Source organism: Lissotriton vulgaris, chromosome 3_1, assembly GCF_964263255.1.
Source record: "Lissotriton vulgaris chromosome 3_1, aLisVul1.2, whole genome shotgun sequence".
NCBI classification, from domain to species: Eukaryota; Metazoa; Chordata; class Amphibia; order Caudata; family Salamandridae; genus Lissotriton; species Lissotriton vulgaris.
Window position 1 is genome coordinate 751,658,340 of NC_141689.1, and position 25,502 is coordinate 751,683,841.

Sequence of the window (25,502 nt, forward strand, 5' to 3'; positions counted from 1 at the left end):
TCCTAAGGAGGTAGTATCTGACTGAGGTGCAAACTTTGTCTAGCTACTTGACTGCAATGTGGAAGGAGTGTGGAGTGAACTACAAGTTCACCACACCCTGTCATCCACAATGCAATGGTTTAGTTGAAAGATTCAACAAAATCACAAAAAGGGTATGATTAAGGGTCTCCCAGAAAAGCCAGGCGGAGATGGGATATCCTGCTACACTGCCTTTTGTTTGCATACAGGGAGGTTCCTCAGAAGGGGGTTGGCTACAGCCCATTTGAACTTCTGTTTGGACACCCTTTCAGAGGACCACTTTGTCTGGTGAAGGAGGGATGGGAGTTACCTCTCAAACCCCCTAAACAGGATATTGTGGGCTATGTACTTGGTCTCTGGTTCAGGATGGCTGAGTACATGAAAAAGGCAATTAAAAACCTTGAGGCTAGCCAGGAGTTACAGAAAGCCTGGCATGACCAAAAGGCTGTACCGACTGTTTACCAGCCAGGACAGAAAGTGTCGGTGTTGGAACCTGTGGCCCCAGCAGCTCTCCAAGACAAGTGGAGTGTGCCCCACACTATTGTTGAGAGGTCACCTATTTGGTAGATCTTAGAGCTCCCAGAAGCCCCCATAGGGTGCTTCATGTCAACAGTTTGAAACCCTATATTAACCGGGCAGACATGGGTTTGCTCATGGCTACTGATGGACAGGAGGAAGAGAGTGACCCTCTCCCAGACCTGCTCTCTCAGAACCCTGATGATGGATCAGTTGATGGAGTAGCTTTGGCAGGCAGCCTCACTGATCTGCAGCAACCTGATTGCAGACAAGTTCTAAATCAGTTTAGAAATATGTTTTCACTGACTCCAAGTCAGACTACCTGGTGCACTCATGAATGGACACTGGGGACAGTCTACCTGTTAAAAATAAGATTTACAGGCAACCTGATCATGTCAGGGACTGTATCAGGAGAGAATTCCAGAAAATGTTGGATCTGGGAGTGATTGAAACTTCAGATAGCCCTTGGGCTATTCCATTAGTCCTAGTACCCAAACCTCACATCCAGGGAGGTAAGAGAGAGATGAGGTTTTATGTAGACTACAGAGGTCTCAATGCAGTCACTAGGACTGATGCCCATCCAATTCCTAGAGCAGATGAGCTCATAGATATGTTGGCATCTGCCACATTTCTGAGCACATTTGATCTAACACCTGGCTACTGGCAGATCAGACTAGCTGATGATGCAAAGTCAAAAACAGCATTTTCAACCCCTAGTGGACATTATCAATTTGAGGTAATGCCCTTTGGTCTGAAAAATGCACCTGCCACAGGTTGGTGAATAAAGTCTTAACAGGCCTGGAAGACTATAGTGCAGCTTATCTAGATGATATTGCTGTCTTTAGCTCCACCAGGGGAAGAACACCTGGTCCACCTAAGAAATGTTTTGGAGGCCCTGAGGAATGGCAGGCCTAACTATCAAGGCTACTAAGCGCCAGATAGGGCAGAGTCAGGTTGTGTACCTGGGCCACCTTGTAGGTGGAGGACCGGTTCAACCCTTGCAGGGAAAAACCCAGACCATAATGGACTGGGTTGCTCCATCCACCCAGACTCAGGTCAGAGCTTTCTCGGGCCTGACTGGGTACTAGAGAAGAGTTGTCAAGGGGTATGGATCAATTGTGACACCCCTGAATAACCTAACTTCTAAAAGAATGTCTAAGAAAGTTCAGTGGACAGTCAGCTGCCAAAAGGCATTTGATGACCTGAAGCAGGCCATGTGCACCACACCAATTCTGCAAAGTCCTAATTACTCCAAAGAATTAATTGTCCAAACAGATGCATCTAAGTTGTGGGTAGGGGCTGTGCTGTCACAATTGAATGATGGTCAGGACCAGCCAGTATCTTTTATTAGCAGAAGGCTGACCCCTAGAGAGAATTGTTGGTCAGCTATTGAGAGGGAGGCCTTTGCTGTGGTTGGGGCTCTGAAGAAGCTGAGGCCATACTTGTTTGGCACTCACTTCACAGTTCAGACCGACCATAAGCCCCTCTTATGTCTAAAACAGATTAAAGGTTAAACCCCCAATCTTTTGAGGTGGTCCATTTCCTACAGGGATTGGTCTATAGAGTGGAACATAGACCTGGGAGTAACCATGCTAATGCAGATGGACTCTCCAGATATTTCCACTTAAAACATGAAGACTCAACTGGTCAAGGTTAGTTTAATGTCCCTGCGTTGGGGGGGGGGGGAGGGGGTGTAGGAGAGGAGGATCTACTTCCTATGGTTACTCCCACTTTTTGCTGTGTTTCACTGGTTTATCACCTTTAGTCTGGCGGTGGCCCTGCTATCAGGACCACATCCTAGCCGTTCTCTCTAAATTGATTACCTGTACATTAGGTACACTCCAGATTGGTTACTGGGTTACCCTTGTGAGTCCCTAGTATATGATACCTTAGGTACCAAGAGCATAGGTACCCCAGAGGCCTACCAGGGGCTGAAACATGTATTATGCCACCCCTGGAAAGCCTTCCAAAATGGCACCACGGGTCTGCACTTGCAGCCTGGGTAAGGTGGTGTAAGCACCCCCTACTTAGATGTAGTATACCTATATCTACCTATATATAGACACATATAGACCTATGAGTCACTTTCCTTATAGCTGTTCTATGATATAGCCATACCATATACTCTTAAGTGCATTATAATCCTCGCGGTTAATGCTAACTTTGGAATGGCTTTATCAAAACATGTTGTGTTTGGTGTCAAATGCTTTGGAATCCTACCCCCCCGCCCCCCCCACCCCTGCCAGTTCTGGCGGCGGGGGTAGAATTCCACCCTTATAGAGGGAGAAGACATGTACACACTTACTTACCCGGTAAATGTTTAAAAGAGCCTCAGCATCACAAAATGGATGCTGCTGCCACAGACACGAGTCTGACCTCCTGCTGCTGGACCAAACTCCAGCAGGGGAGGCCTGGACAATAGGCACCTCCCCAGACAGGCTTTAGTGTATTGGGGCAGGGTGGGTTGCATTCAGTGAATGCTTTTCAGACACTGCCTGGGGCACTCAAGGTGTCTCATGTATTTCCCAGTTCAAACCAGTTGCTGGGGCACTCAGCCCCAGCTCTGACGCCCCAGCTCTGACGCGAAACTGGACAAAGGGGAAGGGGTGTAACCACCCCCTCCCCAGGTCCTCCCATAGGTGAGCCCCTAGACTTAGTCCAACCCCTAAACTTAGTATAAGTATAGGAACCCAGTCCCTAGGACTTTAGATTACCCTGGACGAAAATCTGAAACAGAAATCTTGGACCTTCGTCATTCCATATCAACTGGAAGACTGAAGAAATCTCCCTTGGGGTCAAGGAGTGACTCCCCTGTTCAGATAGGCACCAAAGAAACATCTTGCCGGTCTGAATTTTCAAGGCTCCCGATGGATCCTGAAGAATCTGCGACACAGGACACAGACTTCTAGACATCTCCGAGGCTGACACGAGTCCCCAGCGAAGCTGAGGCCTGTAGCTATCACGAGAGACGTGGGACCGGAACTCCTGGACATCCTGCACATTTGCTAGTGCATCGGCTTCCTGAGCTTTCCCGAAGTTGTGCATTGGGCTACTTGTAGTCCAAGCCCTGAGCACCTTTTTGCATTGAAGATTGTGAACCTACACTCCACAAGTGTTCTGTGGGCCAGCTTTCAGCATTTCAGCTTGAGGTGCCTGTGTGATCGCTAGTCCGCATTGGCCTGTAGGTCCCCACAAAGGAATCTACTTTGTTTCTAGGGCTTTCCTAGCTGCTCCAGACGTGCCCTGACTCCTCTCCAAAGGGTGAGTCCCTCAGACCTTGTTGGTCTGCACCAAAGCCAATCTTTTCATCTTGCATGGGTTGCTGTTTCCAAGGCTTGTTGGGTCCAATCCAGATACTGATGCTGCAGCATTCGACATCCGACATGGGACAGCTCGTTGACATCTCCTGGACCCCGTGGCTGAAGAGCCAAGCTTCACCTACTTCATCTTAAAGTACCCAACATCGGCTGACACCTTCTTGTCGCCATCCTGGTCACTGGCTAGTGACCCAGACTCTGACCCCTCTGCTTTCAGGTTCTTCAGATCTCCGATCCACCTTGGATCCATCCGGACACTCTTCTCCTGGACTCCTGCAGCACTTCTTTGCAGCTCTCCATTGAAATCGATGACGAAACCCGACACGAAAAGACACCTATGCACTCGGCTTCCCTGGGTGAGGTAACTCGAGTACTCTGGTGCTCCCGTGGGTCTTGGCTGTCGAAATGTCCAGTTCTGAAAGGGTTTTACCATAGTCCACTCCTAAGTGTCCTTAAACTGTAACTTTGTAACTTCAACTTTCGCCATAGAAGTCAATGGTGATTCGCGGCTGTGTTAGACACTATACGCGTCCCCTGTGGGTCTCCTGTGTGCCTACCTTGGGGGGTTCCTGGTTGCCCCAGTGGGTCTACTGGCCCTAAGCCCAACTTCTATCCCTCATGTGGTTCTTATACCACTTTCTTAGTATATGGTTTGTGTGGCCCCTAGGCCGAAATGTATACTGTGCTAATTTGCTGTGTGCTATTTAAGTTCTTGTATTGTACTTTTGCCTCTATCCTCATAAAGAGACTAGTGGGGTTGTGTTTAGAATAAATACATATATTTTATATATATACCTGGTGTGGTGCTCTTTCATTTGATCATTCAAGAGATTATATACTGGTAAAACAAGCTGCTTTACATTCCTTCAAGACTTAGCCTGAAGGCTGCTCGCCACAGCTATTACTAGGATAGCTTTCTATAAAGGTTGTCTTAAACCTACCATCAATAAGGGTCGTTTGGACTGTGCAAGGTGCCCACTAGAATAGTGGACATAATATGCCAGGCCAACTTCTCACAATGTGATTGAATGTGTTTGTATAAATGAAAATGAACTTGAGTCTTTATGCATGGGTGTGTACATGTGGCCTAAGGAAACCCTAGTTTAAGGACACATCATGCAGGTCTTGCAACTTCCTCTGATCCGAACAACATAGAGTCCCCACTCCAGAAATGATTTCCACACTGACATTCAGCCCAAGAACCACATCTGCAGCAACTTTCCTCACCCAAATTCAGCCGAGGTCCTGTGACTGTTTCACATTCGAAAGCAAATATAGTGGCTTGCAAGATGGACAATGCATGGCAAAGGTCCATTGGTTCAATGATAAATTCTTTGCATAAATGCAGGTGCCTCATGACCATTGTTTTTATGCCCTGCTCACTGGTACTGATGTTAGAGCGGACCTCCACGCTAAGTTCCCAGTGACAAGCGTGGTTTAGAGGCAGCACAATGACATGCAGCCAGGCGGTCAGCATGTGCCCGATGGCTAAGGAAACTATCTTTGTGATTTTCCTGGGCAGCTTGCTTGACTGGGCGAAGTGGTTGGGCATCTTCCTAAGGGAAGCATTGACAGGCTGGCCTGAGGATGGCAACTGTTCAACTACAGCCGCTCGCTCAACTACAGCCGCTCGCTCTGCCCCAATAATATAATTCCTATCTTTTCTGTGTAGGCTGAATGCCTTCCTTTCCTGTTCAGTAAACTCTTACTCGGCTCCATTAGTTCTGTGCTTGACCAAATGTCAGTCGTATGCTTTTCACTTGTGTTTCTCACTGCTCTGTCATAAAGTATTCTTTTACCTCACTTCTCTTACTATGCTTCTTTTCTTCTTCCGCCCTCCCTCTTTTTCTTTCGCTTTTTAGCTTATTTCGTGCCCTTACACTTCCACCTTCAATGCCGTGGTCATTACTTTACCTAACTTCATTCCACATAGGTAGTTTTGCTGATTTCTATATTTCCATTTTCATTCTATGGCCTTTTGTCTTCATAAATGAGCCAACATATGTTGGGTGAAAACATCCAGAATGCACAATATATTAAAATGCAGGTGCAGAATTCTGGAGACTTTGTTAATTACTGCTTTAGTGATATCATTGGGTTGCACCACATAGCTTGCTTTTCTAAGGTAGTAAGACATTTTAGATTTCATCTTGGAGATAAGTGACAAATCATGCTTCAAAGCATAAATAGTGTTAACATGAGTCTTTCAGATTAATTCCAGGATCCTGGTGGGAAATAGCAGTAAACTTTCACTAATGCCGGGAATGCAAGTGAGTCACCCGATGAGTGATCTTTTTCATAGCTGACCATGCAACAGACAAAGTTGTTCCTAAAGTTACAATACTATGTCATACCTTTGCTGTTGGGTTTTGTGAGTGGTTTATACTGAAGTGAAAGTTAGAGAGCGGAAGCCTCACAACATTGAACTGGATCATCTACCCTCATTGTTAATCCAGATGCCACCTTGTTGTCTACACTTGCGTGGTACCCCTTCTCTGATAGTGCACAGCACAATCTAAACATCATCTTAGGAATCAACAATTTCATCTGCTCCTTCAAGAGGGTAGAAGTGTTGAGGCCATTTTCTGCAATTTTCCATCCTGAGATGATGTTATCCAAATACTTGGTTTTCTGTATTTCTGTGAATGTGTGCAGTGTTACAAATTTGCCAATAGGGGAGTTGCATTTTAAGAACAGCCTCTGTAACCACAGCTATAAGACATACTTACTTCCCTCAATATACCTCATTGTAGTTATCCAAACTCTAGCCCAGATGCATATCCATTTACCAGACCTAGTTGCCACAATGACCTCCACTCAATCAGGCAATGCAACTTGGTGCTGGCCAAAGATGTAGTCACACTTTCTCTCCTTACCAGTCTTAGGAACAAATGCTAGTGTGATTCTGCTATCTTGCCAGCCAATTGGCCAGTGCACTTAAAAGAGATCCATTCAAGGCCTGAAGTTTTACTGGCTATCAGTGAAAATATGACTGTCTGACTAGGTGTGGGCGGAAAATCCGTTTCGCTCGCGGATTTTGCGGATTTTCGGGAAATTCGCAATCCGCGAGATTTGCGAATCTCCCGCAAAATCCGCAAATCCGCGAGCAGCGGATTTTGCTCGCACTGCTCGCACTGTTCGCGTGAGTTCGCGGCTTCCCAGTACAACTTCGCGCCCCGCGAATAAGTGCTAAATTGCAGAAATACGATCTTAGCAAAACTGAAACTACTTACCAGGTTCAAAAGTTCAGGCTCATCATTAGTAGCCATTTCCTGTAGTGCTTCCTGAGGGGCCCCTCCAGAGTTCAGTTGCCAGTTGCAACTATTATGTGACCCTGCTCTGAACCTCAGAATAGTTACACATATGCCACAAAGGTCCTGAATTACAGCTAAGGGAGACAAGCAGGAGCCAGGCTGGAAGTTAAAATCCATTAATCAGCCCCTAATTCATTATTGTCAGTTGGGGCAGGGCAGGTGTTGTAACTAATTTTGCAACAATGAAAGCACTTAGCAAGTGCAAAAGATCACTAATCAGGGCGCACTAAGGAAGCAGGTGCCAGCTAAAAAAATATTCTGTGACACATTAATCAGCCCCAAATTAATTCAGGTCACTTGAGGCAGGGAAGGTGTGCTTTGCTTTTGCCGAAAATAATGTACACTGGACAACTAGAGGGTGTGGTGATGAAACAGAGGGTGGCATGGGTGGGCCAGAGGGTGGCATGAGTAGTCAGAGAGTGGCAGTGATGAAGAAGAGTGTCCCAAACAGGCTGGACACGTAGAAACAACAAGTTCGCAAAACTTGCGACCCGACAGGTAAGTTCGCAAATTGCGAAATTGTAAAAACCCTCGCGAACTGGCAGAAACACGGGCGAACACAAAAAAAAAAATCCGCAAATTCGCGGGAATTCGCGGATTTTGCGGATTGCGAGTTCGCAAATCCGCAAAATTCGCGAACGCGAGATTCGCAAAATTCGCCCATGCTTATGTCTGACCTCCTGGGTTCTCTCAGCCCAGCTGGGAGCCCGAGGATAGGGAGGCCTTATTAGTAGTAGGTCTGCTGTTTAGGATCCAGGATGTTCTTGTAAAAGAAGCCTACATACGGTCCAGGCAAGCACTCTCCCCAGCAGCTCCGCTCACAGCGCTCCCTGCCTCTGCGCTAGTAGCCCTTCTGCCTCCAGGTTCACGCCGGCTGTGCGCCGCCGCTGCGACGCACACAGCGCCTCCTGGTCTGCTCCTCTGCTAGGAGACTCTCCTCCTGTTATTTTATTCTGGGCACAGGTTAGTCCTCTTTTTACCGCTCCTGACCCCGTTACCCAGGCAGCCTTTTCCCGCTGCTACAGCCCCCCGGCCACTGCCACCGTCACAGCCCCGCTCCCGCCTCCCCACCTCCCGTCTCACCCCCTCCCCTACTTATGGCAGCCATGCGGGGAGCACGTGTGACACCTAGACCTCCGGTCCAGGCAAGCACACTTCCCTAGCAGCTCCGCTCACAGCACGCCCTGCCTCTGCACCAGTAGCCCTCCGCTTCTAGGCTGTGCGACGCAGCCGTGATGCACACAGCACCTCCTGGTCTGCTCCTCTTCTAGGAGACTCGCCTCCTCTTATTATTATTCTGGGCACGGGTCAGTAATCTTTTTACCGCTCCGGATCCCGTCACCCAGGCAGCCTTATCCCACTGCTACAGCCCCGCAGCCCCTCCCACCGTCACAGCCCTACTCCCGCCTCCCCACCTCCAGTCCCAACCCCCTCCCCTACTTATGGCAGCCGCTGTGTGGTCGCGCCGAAGGCAAGCCTGTCAGTGCCTGTCCGTGCCTGGACCACACCCAGCGCCAGACCCCCTGGCCCCTGCGAGAGCCACAACACCAGACAACGCTACGACGCATCCTTCCTCCACGGACTCAACACCGGTCAATCATCAAACTGCATCCAGGCCACCCCAAACCTCACCCACAGACCCTTCTCCTGCCAAAACTGCAGCTTCACCAACCGCCAAACACCTGCACCTCCTACCACACCCGTCAGGGCAGGACGCAAACACCTCAGATGCATATAGCTCAAGTCCTGCTCCCTCCACAAGCACGCCATCGAACTCTGGGACCTACTCGACTCCGCCTCCCTGGACGTCGCCTTCCTAACAGACCTGGATGAACTCCTCCTCGGTACCCGACATTGCCATATCCTTCCCAGATGGCTACAAGATCACCAGAAGGGACCGCACCAACAGACCTGGATTAGGAGCCGTGATCATCTATAGGAATACCCACAGAATCTCGACCAGCAAAGCAGACACCTCCAGCACCGCCAAACACCTGCACTTCCAGATCCACATCGACCCCAACACCTCCCTCAGAGGAACACTTGTTTACAGACCCCCGGGGCCCCGGCCACAGTTCATCGTCGCTATCTCCGACATCGTCAGCAAGCACGCCGTTACATCTACAGACTACATCCTCCTTGGAGACCTGAATTTTCACCTCGATAAAGCTGACGACAGCAACTCCATCGCTCTGCTCGATAACCTCGCCAACCTCAGACTCAAACAGCTCATCACGGCCCCCATCCAATTCACCGGACACACGCTCGACCCCATCCTTTCCGCCAGAAGCCACTCACCTTCCGCCACATCGCCGAACTCAACTGGACCGAAAACCACCCTCATCACTGCCACCGATGACATCAGGACCCCGCTGGACAACGGCGAAACAGTGGCCCTCATCCTCCTGGACCTCTTGGCCGCCTTTGATAACGTCTGCCACCACACCCTACGCACACACCTCTATGATGCTGGAGTCGGCAACAAAGCCCTGGACTGGGTCACCTCCTACCTCACCAACAGAATCCAGAGGGTCCGCCTCCTCCCATTCCATTCTGAAGCCACCAAGATCATTTGTGGTGTGCCCCAAGGATCATCCCTCACCCCTACCCTTTTCTACATGGCTCCGCTCACCAACATCGTCCGCTCGCACAACCTCATCATCATCTCTTACTCCAATGACACCCAGCTGATCCTCTCACTCACCAAGGACCCCGCCACCACCAAAACCAACCTCCACGAAGGATTGAAGGCCGTCGCCGACTGGATGAATGACAGTCACCTGAAACTTAACTCAGACAAGACAGAGGTCCTCATCCTCGACTCCACCCCCTCCGCCAGGGATCCCTCTTGGTGGCCAGCCGCTCTGGGAGCCGCACCGACACCCACCAACCATGCATGCAACCTGGGTTTCATCCTAGACTCATCGCTCTCAATGACCCGGCAAGTCAACGCCGTCCCGTCCTCCTCCTTCAACACCCTCGGCATGCTTCGCAAGATCTACAGATGGATCCCCGCTGGAACGAGAAGGGTGGTCTCCCAAGCCCTCCTCAGCAGCAGATTGGACTACGGCAACACCCTATATGCAGGCACCACGACCAAACTCCAGGAAAGACTTCAATGCATACAGAACGCCCCTGCAAACCTCATCCTCTACATCCCCCGCCGCACCCACATCACTGCCCACCTGAAAGAACTGCACTGGCTCCCAGTCAACAAGAGGATCACCTTCAAACTCCTCACCCATGCTCACAAAACACTCCACAACGCCGGACCAGCATACCTCAACAGACATCTCACCTTCTACACCCCGATTCGCCAGCTACGCTCTGCCGGCCTCGCCCTTGCCACCGTACCTCGCATACACAAAACGACCAGCTGCGGCAGATCCTTTTCCTACCTCTCCACCAAGACATGGAACACCCTCCCGATCCATCTGCGAGAGACCCAGGACCTGCTGACCTTCAGGAGACGTCTCAAGATCTGGTTGTTCGAGCAGTAGCTGCACTACCCGCACCCCCCCCTCCTCAGCGCCTTGAGACCCTCACGGGTGATTAGTGCTCCATACAAATGATTGATTGATTGAATAAAATTCACAAGACTTTCCCTGGGCTCACTAACTAAAAATTATATTCTTAGAGATTCTGTTTTGTGAGTCCTTAAGCAATTTATTAACTTTGCCCATCAGCACTGATTCAGTTAACATGTTTTGTTTGTGGATCACCTTATTTGTTTTATCTAACCTCTAGGTGAAGCTTTGTGGGCATGGCTTCTTTCTATCTGGCTATATGCAAAGGTATCATCTGCCCATTCACAACTTTGACTGCTTCTCATATAGACTCAAGAAAGATATTTGGTTTGAGATTATGAAAAAAATAATCCATAGTATACTGGGTGTATTATTTTTTCCTGAGATGTCTAGTCCCCTATTTCCACCAGATGGAGTTGATGGGGATAGCAATTTCAGGCGTAGAGTAACAGATGCATGTTCTTATACCGAGATTGCACCAATAGGTATACTTAAATATAAAACCTGCTCTCAAACTATGTCAGTATTGCAGGAGTAGGTATGGTTCCCACACAGATACCAAACTTCGGAGTGATATATGAATTATTATATTTAATGATCTTAACTTGACCAAGCAGTTTCAAATGGCAATCTAAGGCAAGTGGTCAAGTAAAGAAGCGTTAATGAGGGAAAGTTATGTTGGAATGTTTCACCCAGATTTGGAGGAATATTGACAATATAGGAATGATATAGAAATGGTGTGGCATGATTTACAGACATTTACACTTTGGGGAAGTATAAGTGTTCATTGTTTATCTTTTTAGTGTATTAACCCTTTCGCTGCGGCGGCTATTCCGCCGCAGCGCTAACGGGGCGGGGCGGCCGCGCGGCGGTCGCATGCTGGTGACAGAACCGCTCCGTCACCAGCCTCGGTTGAGCTGTGCTGGTGACGGAGCTGTTCCGTCATGACCCGCCCCGCTCAATACAACAGCCGCGCAGGCGCGAAATCAGCGCCGCGCAGGCGCGGCGGCCGGGCCATGACGGAACCGCTCCGTCATCAGCCCAGCCCAACCGTAACTGATGACGGAGCGGTTCCGTCATCAGCAGGTTAGGGGTTAAAATCATTGATTTATAACTCACAATAAACAGAATTACACCACAAATATTACCATCGTTTTCATCCCCATAATCTAAAACATTAAACTACTACCCTAATACATTTTAGAATCGTTCATTACTCCACTTTTGACAAAGCCTCATTATCGTATATTGTTCTTAACATTTATTGATCTTAATTACAATTTCAAACCGTAAAATTAAAAAACGGCATGCTAACTTGTCAGTGGCTTTCTCACTTTTCCTCTCATAAGTAGTGTAATCGACCACTGCACTTAATAGCAATATTTAGGCGTTATGATAATTTATTGTATGGCTTGCTTCTAGGTATCATGCATGCAACCAAAATGTTTATGAACACTGAATATTGGACTAGAACTAGTTCAATTATCTGGCTTAGTGCAATTACATCGTTTATCATATACAATAAAAAAATTCCTAAACACAGTGGCCACAGATCTTCAGGCTTCAACCTCAATACAAGGAATAACAAGGCTTAACATTTACCACCATATAGAATGCACAAATACAAAATGCTAGTGTTTTTTGATAGAACTAGTATGAAAGGATTAAATATATTAACAGCATGATGACTTTGCAGAAACGGTTTGGGATAATGTAACATGTTGTAAAAATACTGACTATAAAGAAACGGTTTAAAGTGAAAGATTGATGTATTGGTGGGATGGACAACTTGTAAAAAGCTACAGTTGCGGTCATGTTCGAACTTGCAAATGCTTTAAGTGAGACTTTTTTGCCAGATAGCTTATGACTTTTTGTATCTTGTTTTCTTGTAAAATTCACGCTTTCAATTACTTAACTGGTTGACTTTTCCAGATTGTGGATCAGACACAAATATTTCGGAAACAGTGTTACAAGATGATGATTCCTTTTGCTCCTCTCCTGGGGAGAAGCTCCAATCTCCTCTTACTCAGCGATACCAAACCTGTAGAGCAAATCTTCAAAGCACAAGCAAAATGGAACTCTCTTCTGAAAGCGTCTACAGTCAGGAGCTAAAGTTGCCTGATGGAGTGGAGATAATCAGTGTTAAACCATCAGCAGGTTTGTAACCTATGTAATCAGAAAGGAATGTCTAATGTAAACACTATCCAGTTTGACTCCTACTCCAGATTACTTAATTTTTCTCCACCTCCAGTGAGATGTATAGCCTTTAATTTTTTACATCAGGGCTTATGAAAAGGCCTTGTATATGTAAATACATTTGTCAAACACTGTCCCTTTAGGAAAGATGGACTAAAAACTTTTAAGTAGAAAAGGCCTGCCTAGTAAGCAGTTTGCCAATAGTTGTACCCTTATGGAGGTATCTTATGTGCGGTGTGCTGAATAATCTATAAACCCCGGGCAGATTTGGATTGAATGGTTTAGTTTTATATTTTTCCTTTTTTCTTTTAGGTTGAGTCTACCAGACTGCACAAGCGGTCTAGTTGTGAAAGACTTACTGTGGGCTACTTAGGAACCTACAGGGAGGGCCTGCCCATTCCTTGCCCTTCTTTTACTTAATTATCACTTTCATTTACTTGCTACTTATTCAATGGCTTTTCTTAACCCAACTTGTCCATCTTGTGTCTGTCCTTCATCTGGAGTTTAGCCTATACTATTTCTCTGATGGCTGGTTCTGTCCTCCCACTGCTCTCTTTTAGGGACTTTTTTGAAGGAGCTGTATTTCCAGCAAGCTTTACTTCTAATTTGTAAATCACTCTTCTATGGCTGTCGACCATATTGGAATTGTAAGTTAAAAATGCCAAAATAGGTAGTTTGTGTCATGAAGCATGGCACCCACAGCGGCCATTTGGCAGTGCATTTTTTTTTACAAGATTAATTGCTTCAGCATGCTGCCCATGCATATTGGTGCATTAGCATCCTTCTTGAAATAATTTTATAAAGTAAAAAAAAATGGTACAAGATGACCACCACGTGTGCACATGTGGCCATTTTAGAATAGGAAATAACAAATTAAATTACATGAGAACCTATATCAATATGAACAATCATTAAAGGTCAAGATTTGTTTTGTTTTTCATGGCTTGTTTGATTTTTAATAACAATGTATTACAGTGAATATGGAGTACTTATGACTACAAGTGTTGCATGCTGGTGGCTGCCTTTATTCCAGATCCAAAGTGACATTGGTGAATAAGAGCAGAGCGACTCTCTATTTACCACCTGCTATTTGTACTAAGCACTGCACCATAGATTCACATTAGTACCTATAACTGTAACACTTTTGACAATAATATCCTACTCATTAAAAGGAGATTATATTTGTTAAAGACATGGAATCTTGGGTGCATAAATCTTTACTGCTATTTAACATGGCAGCAATGATGGAAACACAAACTCACAAAAATAGTAGTTTAATAAAGTAAATGCATCAAATATATGCCTGTGTATACCAAATAACTTCCTTCATCTGAGAGCCATCTGGCGTTAGATTCCTTACCTTTGAATTTCGAAGCAATACCCCTACGCGCCAGTAGGTGGCGGCAGTTTGCTTCACCTGACATTGTCGGCGTCGTCCGTGCCAGAAGTGACATCCATGTCACCTATGTAGGCGCCACCTCGGCGCGCTGATGTCTGATCTTTCCATTCCATGCCAGCCAGCGCAGATCTGTGAAGAGAGCTACCCATTTTGATGTGCAGACTTTCTCATCATGTCTAGGAAGACTTCTGGAGTCAAACCATGTGGCACCTGTCATTGTGCCATGTTGGCGACAGATCTACACCTGGTGTGACTATGGTACCTGGAGCGTGACCATGACTCAAAGTCGTGCTCTGACTGCCAGGCCATTGCTCCTAAAGCTTTCAGAGAGTGGTACCGAAAGTTACTTGCGGCCTTGCACTCAGCACTGCATTGCTAGACTCCTACGAGGTTCGTTCCCAGTCGAGAAGAATGTTCTGGCATCACTAGGGGTCCCAACTCCTCATCCTTCCACTCAAAGTTGTCAGGTAGGTCAGCTCAGAGGGATAAGAAACCCAAGAAGATGAAGCATGCTTAGACTTCTCCCCATCCTTCGGTCGACGTGACAGAGGAGCCTCGGCGTTCTGGGCCTCGGCGTTCTGGGCCTCGTTCTTCTGAACCTGCACCTGGGACGGCTCAGCGCTACCCTGCTTTTCCTGAAGCCTGAGTGAACCCCTGCCCAGTTTAAAGAATTTTATGGTGCCATGTGCCTCAGATTTGGGTGACCTGACCCTACCGGCGCGCCTTTGGGCCGCTTACGCTCCTGTTCTCCAAGTCCTCCTGCTTTAATTGAAGGTCAATATGCTGTTCTTCAAACGCTGCCATTCTGTGCCATAAGTTATGTGGTCTTCTGAACGTGCATCCATCGTGCGTTCGAGGTCATCTACGCTCCCCCTCCAATCTCCATGACGCCTCATTGAATGTCTGAGGCAGGTCTTGAATCTGTTTTGATTGAGCCAATTTCACTTTTAATTTCTTGCAGAAAAGTGGTCATAAAAGCCTGCATGACTGGAACCGCCATGGAAGTCTCCTCTGCCATAGTTTCGGGGGGTTTAGGAACCGGTGTCAGCGCAGTGCTGGGTGTCATCCAGAGAGAGGTCACTGGGTTATCTTTAGCCAGGGTGGGGATGGAATCTTTACTATCTTTAGCCAGTGGCATGGTCGTATCAATGCCGTCAGTTAAATAATGGCTGTAGGGCAAGTCCACCGACCTGTTGTACCGTAGGCAGGCAGCAGGAGAAAAGGGGTTCAGCACTCTGGACGCAATAGTGATGGCTTGTGGTGTTGAGGCAATGTTAATGTCTCACAGGAGGGAGTAACAGGCCATTTGTGGCTGGGCAAGAGGGTTCTCACCTGGTATGGTGGATATTTGACTTGTCTATCTCCAGAAGTGTGTATATACACCCTTGCTAATTTCAGAGGGTACAGCGAGCAAACCAGTGGGCACCTTGCAGGCTCAGGCGGAGGGGGGAAGGGAGCCCCACTCGGATCAAATCATCTTGCACACAAGGCCCCCGCTGCTCAAACAGCTGTTGAAGCTCTCTGGAAAGTGAGGAGTCCACGCTATGGCAGAGGAGGAAAGTGAGAGGCGTAAGCAGGTGATGAGTGGCACATGCCAAGGTTGGAGCCCTACAAACTAGGCTATATGAGGTTGTCCCAACCAAATGTCGCTTGGCCCAGGCAGAGAGGCAGAGCCTGCAAACGAGGGCTAGGATGCTTGGACATCACACACGCAAATCAGCAAGGTAGGAAACAATGTCAAGGGTCAGGAACAGTAGGCGATACTGGAGGGAGGAGGTAGGGGGAGAGAGGCCCTGCTCCTTGGTTCATGCAGCCGACCCCCTTAACTCCTTCACTGCTGCAGACTGTCTAGCTCACCCAGGTGAAAGAGACATCGCTGTCCGCTAGGTGGCGAGGGCTAGACCAGGGCTCAAGGCAGTAGGTCAGGAGCTGTTGGAGACCAGAGCTGTCTCGTCCCTCCAGGCTGCCTCAGAGGCCACACCCTCCAGCCTCGATTCATGCAGCAGGCAGCTAGGGGGACCTCAGCCACAGTCCCCTGTTAAGACGAGTGTCCGTTTCAGCTTCCTTAAGGCTCAGACGGTGATAAAATCCAGGGGCAAGCCGCAACAGTCTCAACGGGAGGCCCGTCCTGAGAAGGCCCTGTCGAGCCCACCAGTTGTCACTGGGGCAAGAGATGCGATGTGCAGGGCCTGAGTCCAGGCCAGCCGCCTATTCAGTGGTGAAGATTGAGTCCGTTGTGGCAGGCCTTAATCCCTACGGTAAGGGGGAGGGGACACCAGCGCCCCGTCACCGGGCCAAAAAGACAAGATGCCGGCTCCAGGCACCTTAGCGAGTTTGCAGTTGGAACCTCTATACCCGCCGGCAGGTCGTTCCAGCGCTCTCGAAAGCACCTGGCACTGCTCGTTCCACCCTCTGAGGTAAGTGAGTGATCTTGGGTTTGGGTGGGTGCCAAGGAATTAGGATTAGGCCGCGGAGACACAGAGGCTGGCATCCTACTCCATTTGTAGCTTAGTCACACCCCCATATATAATGTATTTTTAACAAGATATGTCAGTGTGATAATTGGAAAATCTGAAGCTCACACCCCACCGATCTTACTGAGCAAGCTAATCCCCTGGCAACAAGCTCAGAGTGGAAGCTGATAGTTAGAGGAGTTCAGAAAATAATTAACATTTGTGGCAAACAACTGTTGTCAAGTGACTGTTTTTTGTCTATATAAGCAAGTATGCAATATACAAGGTATTGCACAGGGTGGTATAGAAAGGCTTTGAACATAATCTAATCAGAGAGACTCTTAAATCACCTGGTAAAGAAAAAACAAACTTGGGAGAAAACCATGTGTTAAAAGATCAAGACTCCAACTGTCCAAGACTCTTCTGAAGAAGCATAGCTACATTGATTTAAATCTAGGGACTCATTTCCCTCCATATTAAATAAGTGAGAACCATTTTAAGATACTACAGGGAGCTCTAATGTGCATTGGTGAATTTTTGAAGATGTGTGCTTTTCAGGAGCATTGAGGTACCGGGTTTTTATGGACCCGGCGGTGCCAGGGAGAACACCCAAAGACCTCGAGTCCTTCCTGTTTCGGACCACAGAAACACAGAATCTTCTAGGTGAAGTCAAAGATCGTATTTATTGGCTGCAACCAGTAACAGGTGTCCTAGAAGTACAACAGCATGTAGGTTCTCAGGAGACTGCTCGTTTTTACAGAGCCAGCCTTCTCTTTTTATACGAAATTATAAGCTTCAGGCAAGAATTCCATGTTTTACAGTTGGTCATACAAATATTTCTACTATAAAGAAAAAGCAGAGTCATGATGACAAGCCCATATTTCAGTTTGTCCAGTTCATGATAGATTACACGGCAAGGCCCAGAACTTTCATCAGATATCGACTGACCCCTAATAAAAACGGGCACCTCCTCCTTGTAAACAGGTCATAAAGAAGAAACAGGGACAGGTGTGTGTGAGATTAAACATGGCTTGTATTCGATGAACGGTTTATGACATGTTGTGCCTTGATACTAATCTCATTCGGCCACTGGGAAAGGAACTGCCTGAACAGGTTTGGCTTGAGGCAGTGGAATCAGCTCGCCCAGGTCACAGAGGAGTCAGCAGAGGTGTACGTGTCCTTTCAGATCGACTTCGGCCTTAGTCAATTGACTATGTAAGGGCAATCACAAAATGGCTGCCGCTCACAAAATGGATCCCGAGGGTTCAAGTCGAAAACTACGATTTCAGGGTGATTTCGTCACTCGATCATGACGCAAATGTTTATGTATAGTATCCCAATCATTACCGGTCTGCCAATACCAAAATTGTCATGGTACGATGATATTTATGACACGAGTGCAGAGCTTCGGTACCACACAATAGCAGGGTCCAGAATTTTCAGTACCACAGACCCTCCTTTTGCTCTTATATAGGCAATAACCTATACTCACGCTAATCTGAGTCCAGGTCTGTATTCATGAAGTCATTGAGATGTTGCTGTAACATCATCCTTTTACTTAGTTCGTCTCTTGATACAGGTTTCCTTACACATGATGTAGCACAGAGGCCACATATTGCAGGAGCACACTGCACGCTCAGACAGAACAGGAAAAAGATGGCTAAGACCATCCCAATGACTATCAGAATCTTCCATCCCCAGGCAGATATCAGTTTCCAGAACCACCCCATCAAGGACCAGTCTCCTTCATCCACGTGAATGGACTCGGGGATCTTATGCAGTTTGGAGATGGCCTGGTATACTGTTGGAGCGTTATCTGGGATGAAGATGCAGCAACTGGATTGGATCACTTTACATACCCCACCTCGGTCTGCAAGTATGACGTCTAGGGCAACCCTGTTCTGAAGAGTCATAAGGCGATCCGACTGGAGCTCCGCAGTCAAGTTACTAAGGGCACCAGCCGTTTCAATCACGGCGGATTCAACTACCCTCGTCAATTGGCGAATGTTCCTGCTGTTCACCATAGGCCCCCAAAACGGCAGAAAACCTTTTGCGAAATCCCCAAACTCCTGTTCCGCAGTGTCGTCTTTACTCACGACATCCCTAACTGTCCTTGTCCTATGGTAATCTGCCACGGCCGTGTAGGTGGGTGGCAACAGGAACAAGATAAAACATGTGCACGAAAAGTCAGGGGGCCAACCATGTATATGCTCTATCATGGCAGATGAAATATGTACCCTTAGCTGCAAAAAATGAAGGGGAGGTCTGAGACGAGAAGACATATGTTTCGGTACAGACACTCTTCCCTAACTGAGCTCTGGGGTTTTTGCCATTTCCCTGCAGACATAGGTGACCCTGATGGGGTACTATCCAGATTGGGGAGGATTTCTTTGCTCGCTGGCTCTCACTCAAGGAAACTCCATATTTTGTTATATTCCATCTACTGTAAGCCTTCAATTCGTCTCTGGGAATCGTTCTATACGTGTCGATATCTCTGCTCATATTTGTGATTCCCACCACTAGCGCCTTGTTGCTCGAGTTGCTTCCTGTGGAACGTGGGGAATATGGTTCGAGGGCAAATAGGAACATTGTTTGAAATGCCCACAAAGAGCCATGGTAGCTGAATGGCAAGACAAAATATGGGATACCTTTATCTGTCGTGTGTGGCATAAGTCCACACACCCAACAATTTGTTGTGTTCACTACAAACTGGTGTTGGTGTAGGAGCTGAACGAATTAGTTATTTATAAATTCTAATCTCCTAGAGGACTCATGTTCGGGCAGGGGGTGAAAAGAGTGCGAGGAAACAGTAGGAGGAGGTATGGGCTGTGTAGTGGGTGCAAACGAAACTCGAAAGGTGTATAAAGCATAGCCTATTAGAAACATCATTATACTACACAACATGAAAATGCATATTATTAAAAATCAGGTTTTTGCCATCACAGTGCATATTCTGGTTTCAAAGTTCGTTGATCTGGCAGGTCTCTCCGTCTCGGGAAACTCCATCCTCTCTAATTTGCTGCCCGTGGTGGGAGGTTGTTTCTGCTAAGGAGTGCTTCTGTCAGTCCAGGGTAACTCCCTTGAACCAACCAGAACTGTCGACCTAACCGTCTCCAGCTGCACTCCAAAGACTGTGGCAACCGGGAACCTAGCAGCAGAACCGGATGGCGGTTCAAAAAAACAAAAATGAGCAAGTTTCCTAGATGAGAGAGCTGCACAATAAAAAGTAAAAAGAAGTTTATTTGTCCATAGGTCTCGGCCTCAAATTATAACGATTTGTACCAGGTGCTGTCTGGTCTTGAAACAAGAGTTCAGGCTCTGTAGTGTCCAATCGCATTGACGGTGGCACAGATCCTTGCAGAATGTCGTCACTTTCGCGTACAGACTTTGTTCCTTTTATCTGTGCATCACTAAAGAGCGAGAAGCGAGGCAAAGTCTCGGTCTCAGAGTCAGCAATCCCTTCCTGGACCCACCGGTCGTAAGGCAGAGGTAACGGGACCCTCTTGCAATGGGTCCCGTGGATCCAGTGTTTCTTTCCTTCCACTCGAACTGACGATCTTGTGGAGAGGAGAACTAGGTGGGGACCGGTCCAGCGGGGCTCATCATTCTTTGTCCGCTGGAAATTTTTCACGAGGACGTAGGTTCCAGGATCGATAGGGTGTCCTGGAGCTTCAGTAGCTGGAGGTAGAGTGTCGTGGACCTGTTGGTGTAAAACACGCAATTTAGCCGTCAATTCATACAGATAGTCAAGCAGTACAGGATGTTCTATTTCACTAAACCTGGTGGGCCTTGGCACTCCCCATATGTTGGCCGGGCGGCCGAACACAATTTCATGTGGACTAAGTCCCACTCTGGAGTGAACAGTCATTCTTGTAGATAGGAGTGCCAAGGGCAGGGCGTCAGGCCATTTAAGACCTGTGCTTGCTTGAATCTTGGCCAGTTTCAGTTTTAACGTGCCATTATAGCACTCTACTAGTCCGGCTGATTGGGGGTGATTTGCAGTGTGGAACTTCTGTTGTATGCCTAGCCCCTCACACACTTTCTTCATCACTCGACCCACAAATTCACTCCCATTATCACTCCAAACCATTCTAGGCATTCCGAATCTAGGGAAGAATTCCTTGACAAGGGCTTTAGCTGTGGATAAGGCAGTGTTGTCCTTAAGGGGATATGCTTCCACCCACCTGGAAAAGGCACAAACAACAACAAGTACGTATTTCAAATTGTTGCACCTTTCCATGTGGATGAAATCTAGCTGCAAAACCTCGAATGGATACGTTGGAGGCGCAAAATGACCAGCTGGAGTTGGGGTTCCCCTACCAGGATTGTATTTCAGACACACCATACAATTCTTGACCACATTCTCCGCACACTTAGGGATCCCAACATTTTGCCATACTGGAGCCAACAACTTACAGATCCCTTTCACGCTGATATGAGCCATTCCATGGGCCATTGTCACCACTGCAAGCACATATGCATTGGATAACAACCATCTCTGATGCTCTGACAATTCGACCCAACAACCATTCGCATCTAATTTACCCTTACTTTCTCTCCATTTATTCACCTCTTTCTCTGTGGCTTCAGCTTGAATAGACTTCACACTCTCAATCGTATCTTCACACATACCAACGTCACCAATCCATCTTGTAGGGCCTGCAACATACATTCGGCTCATTACATTCCTTGCAGTTTCTTTTGCAACTTCGTCCGCAAACTAATTTCCACGACCAACATCATCAGTGACCTTTTTGTGTGCACTGCATTTCACAATCGCAACTTGTAATGGCAAGGTCAGTGACTCGAGAAGCCCATTCACTAACTGACCATGCAAAATCTTAGCACCATGCGACGTCAGGAACCCACGTTCTCTCCACAATCGTCAAACTGTGAGCCACACCAAAGGCGTATTGGCTGTCCGTGTACACATTCACTCGTCCTTTCGCCAAAACACACGCTCTTGTAAGTGCAATCAACTCTGCTGCTTGCGCTGAATTATGGGGGATACGTGCAGCTTCAACAATCGTATGCAAAGTTGTCACAGCATATGCTGCAGTCGTATCACCATTCGGCAACTTGAAACACGAACCATCAACCCATAAAGTACCATCACATTCAGGAAAAGGAGTGTCCCTAAGATCTATTCTCCCTTTTGTCTCTTCTTCTGTCCTAAAACAGCAGTCATGTTCTTCGACCTCATCTGTCTCTACTGAAATGGGCAATAACGTGGCTGGGTTCAGCGTATCGCACCTCTTTATGTGTACATGACTCGCTAACAGTGTCAGCTCATAACTTAACAATCGAGCACTAGTTAAGTGCTGCGTCCTTGTTCTGTTTAACAAAATGTCTACTGCATGTGGGACCATGACAATTAACATATTATTCATTACTAATACAGCAGACTGTCGGATACAAACAGCTGCTGCCGCAGAGGCTCTTAACCAACTTGGCAACGCCTTAGCTACCGGATCTAGAGTCGCCGAAAAGTACGCGCATGGACGCTGTTTGTCCCCAAAAGACTGTGTCTGAACTGATAATGCACAACCTTCTTTCTCATGGACATATAATGTAAAAGGCTTACTGTAGTCGGGGGTACCCAACACAGGAGCCGAACACAATGCATCACGCAATTCGGAAAAACTTTTCTGACACTCTTCAGACCACGGAATGGGTTTCGGTGTATCTTTACGAGTTAGTGCCACCAAAGGTTTGGCCAATGAGGAAAAATTTGGTATCCATTGCCTGCAATATGATGTGATGCCCAAGAAAGCACACACTTCTCTCTGTGTCCTTGGGACACTCAATTTTGCAATTGCCTGAATTCTTTCTCGGGTCAGTTTCCTTCCCTCCTTCGATAAGAAGTGACCTAAGTAGGTCACTTCTTGTCGACAATATTGCAACTTTGAAAGAGAGACTTTGTGGTGCAACTCACATAAATGACGCAACAATGACAAAGGGGCTTGTTTGCAAATCTCCTCAGTATCTGCAGCGACCAGTAAATCATCGACGTACTGAATAAGAGTAGCGCCATCGGGTAAAACAATCGTATCAAGCTGTGATTTTAGAGCCTGACTGAATATAGATGGACTTTCACAGTAGCCCTGAGGAGCGCGTTTGAAGCGGAAACTTCGGCCTCCTAAATTGAAGCCAAAAATATCTCTGCTCTCCTCGGCAATCGGGATGCTGAAGAAAGCATTCTTTAAGTCAATCACTGAGAACCAAGTGGCTGAAGCTGGAATCATGCCGGTAGATGCATCAACGTTTTCATTTGCGATTCCTTATTTGCGAAAAATAAGGAATCGCAAATGGCAATGCATCATTTATTTCGCAATTTTATTGAGATTCGGTAAAAATCGCAATTTTTACCGAATCGCAATAAAATTGCGAGTTTCAAATTGCGATTTCGCAATTCCCATTGATTCCTATGGGCCAAAAGGCCCATAGGAATCAATGGGAATTGCGAATTCGCAATTTGGAACTCGCAAAATGTTAATGCATTCCATGGGTGCAGGGGGGGGGTCCAAAGGAACCCCCCCTGCACCCCTGAAATGTATTTTAAAGTGCATGTTACACACACACATGTCCTAAGGACATGTGTGTCTGTAACATGACAGTGTTTAACCCTTTCGATGCTCATGACGAGCTCAGCTCATCATGATGCACAGTTGAGCTGTGCTGATGACGAGCTGAGCTCGTCATGAACAATGGGAATAAATGAGAGCCAGCACAGGGGGAGAAAATAATAGAACAGCAATGCCCCTGCACTACACAATAGTGTAACACTTTACAGTAATGACATTTATGGCAACAAATGATTAATAAGTACACATCCACATTTTCAGAGTGGCTGTAAAAGGATCAGTTACTCCAGGTTCAGGTACAAGAGTTCCGTAAAAGAAAGAGAAATGTTCAGTTCTTGGTGTAAAGTAATAGGTTTATTGTTCCTTTGTTAAAGCCAACACGTGTTTCATCGCAGGGAACCTACTGCGAATCTTCAGGGCTTCATAAGAAAGAATGCCAAATTGTGACAGATGGACCGTCATCGGAAAACGGCACCGGGAAACACAAGAGGGAGTTCAAAACCAAGAAGGTGTACCCGCCTTCACGAAATGCGTGTCCCTCATCCAGAGACCCTGTTTTAATCCGTCAACTCCTCCCGGTCATAGACACCCTGAAATACCGAACCAGATTCCGCGAACACGCGGGCAGCGTGCTACTTTCCTTTCTTCTACACAGTGTTGCTTATTAGAATTTCGTCCTGACACGGACTTTTGCGCACCCATCTGTCACAATTTGTTTGTGTGGATCCCCGGGGTCCATCTTTGGGCGGTCTTGCGAGATTACCGCTCGCCCTTTTGCCTACACCCCTCACTTGATAGTGCTCTCTACCTGTGCGGACACACTGGTGCGCGCCCAATTTCCCTGGTTAAAATTGAAAATCTCCTTGCTGTCTACAGGGGGAGAAAACGCCTAGCAGCCAAGGTGTTAAAAATGCATCTTTGGGCATTTTGACACATTTATGCAAATTACCACGAGGTTCAACCTCGTGGTAATTTGCACCCCCTATTTGCGAAATCGCAATTTTAGAAATAATCATGCATTGCTTTTAAGGAATCGCAAATTTGCGATTCCTTAAAAGCAATCGCATTTTTGGAATTCGCTAAAAATAGTGATTTTCCAAAAATGCTTGATGAATCCCAAACACCTATTTAGGAAGTGCAAACGGCCGAATTTTGCGATTCGCACCGTTTGCACTTCCTAAATAGGTTGATGCATCTAGGCAATAGTCAATAAGGCAGTGATATCAGGAACAACTGGAAATTGTGGCACAACAATCTTATTCACTTCTCTAAGATCAATCACGAACCTATAAACAGGTGGTTGGGAAGGATCAGTACGCTTTAAAACCGGCAGAACAGGACTATTACAAATGTTGCCTGTTGACTCTTCCATGACATCTTTCTCAATCAGATCATAAATGATTGCTAACAGCGCCTTTTCGCCTTCGCTTGAGAATTTATATTGGGGAATACGTGGCATTCTAACATTGGCTTTCAATGTTATGACATATGACGCTATTTCCAAGAGACCCACATCATTAGAGCCAGTAGCCCAAAGTATATCTGGAAGGGAAGACAATTCGGTTGGAAGCTTTTCCCTTGACAGGTACATTGGAGAAACCACTTTCTTACCCAGTGTAAGTTGTACTCCCGAAGGAGAAGAGTACAAAGTCGCATATAATCTTTTTAACAGATCCAATCCCAACAAGTTTTCACCACAACCTGTTGTAAGAATGAGGGGTGCTTCTAATTCACATGGCCCAACAGAAAGGGACATAGGACTAGAGATCGGGTTCCTAACCGGGGCGCCAGAAAAACCTACTGAAACGTTCATTTCGCCAGACAAAGGTGCGCCAGGGAGTTTTGAGTGCATAATAGAACTCTTTGTAGCACCAGTATCCAACAGAAAAGGCTCTGACACACCTGATGTAATCACCTCAACATAGGGTCCATTCTGATCTACTGGAACTGAAACAACTCCCTCTCTTTGTCCATGGCTGTCCTAGCAATCGTTACCCTCCATATTCTCGTTTTCTGCATAGTAGTCATCAGCATAGTACTGAGTCGTCCTAGCGAACGCGTTATTCTGCTGGTCAAAACTATTCATGGAATTCTGAGGCGGAAAGGAACGAGCGTTCTGGGGTAAATTTCCACGGCCCCTACCTCTAGGAGCTTGTTGAACGCCTCGACCTCTCGCAC

At 46.9% G+C, this 25,502-nt stretch overlaps 1 protein-coding gene across 2 annotated transcripts in view; it reads left to right on the top strand.

Annotated features, from left to right (window-relative positions):
• DMXL1 (Dmx like 1) overlaps positions 1 to 25,502 on the top strand; it is a 2,236,090-nt gene that overhangs the window by 865,099 nt on the left and 1,345,489 nt on the right. For both annotated transcript variants that reach the window (XM_086961064.1, XM_086961065.1), the window contains exon 17: positions 12,625 to 12,849. In XM_086961064.1, coding sequence (XP_086817190.1) covers positions 12,625 to 12,849 — 225 coding nt within the window. The remainder of the gene's footprint in view (positions 1 to 12,624; positions 12,850 to 25,502) is intronic.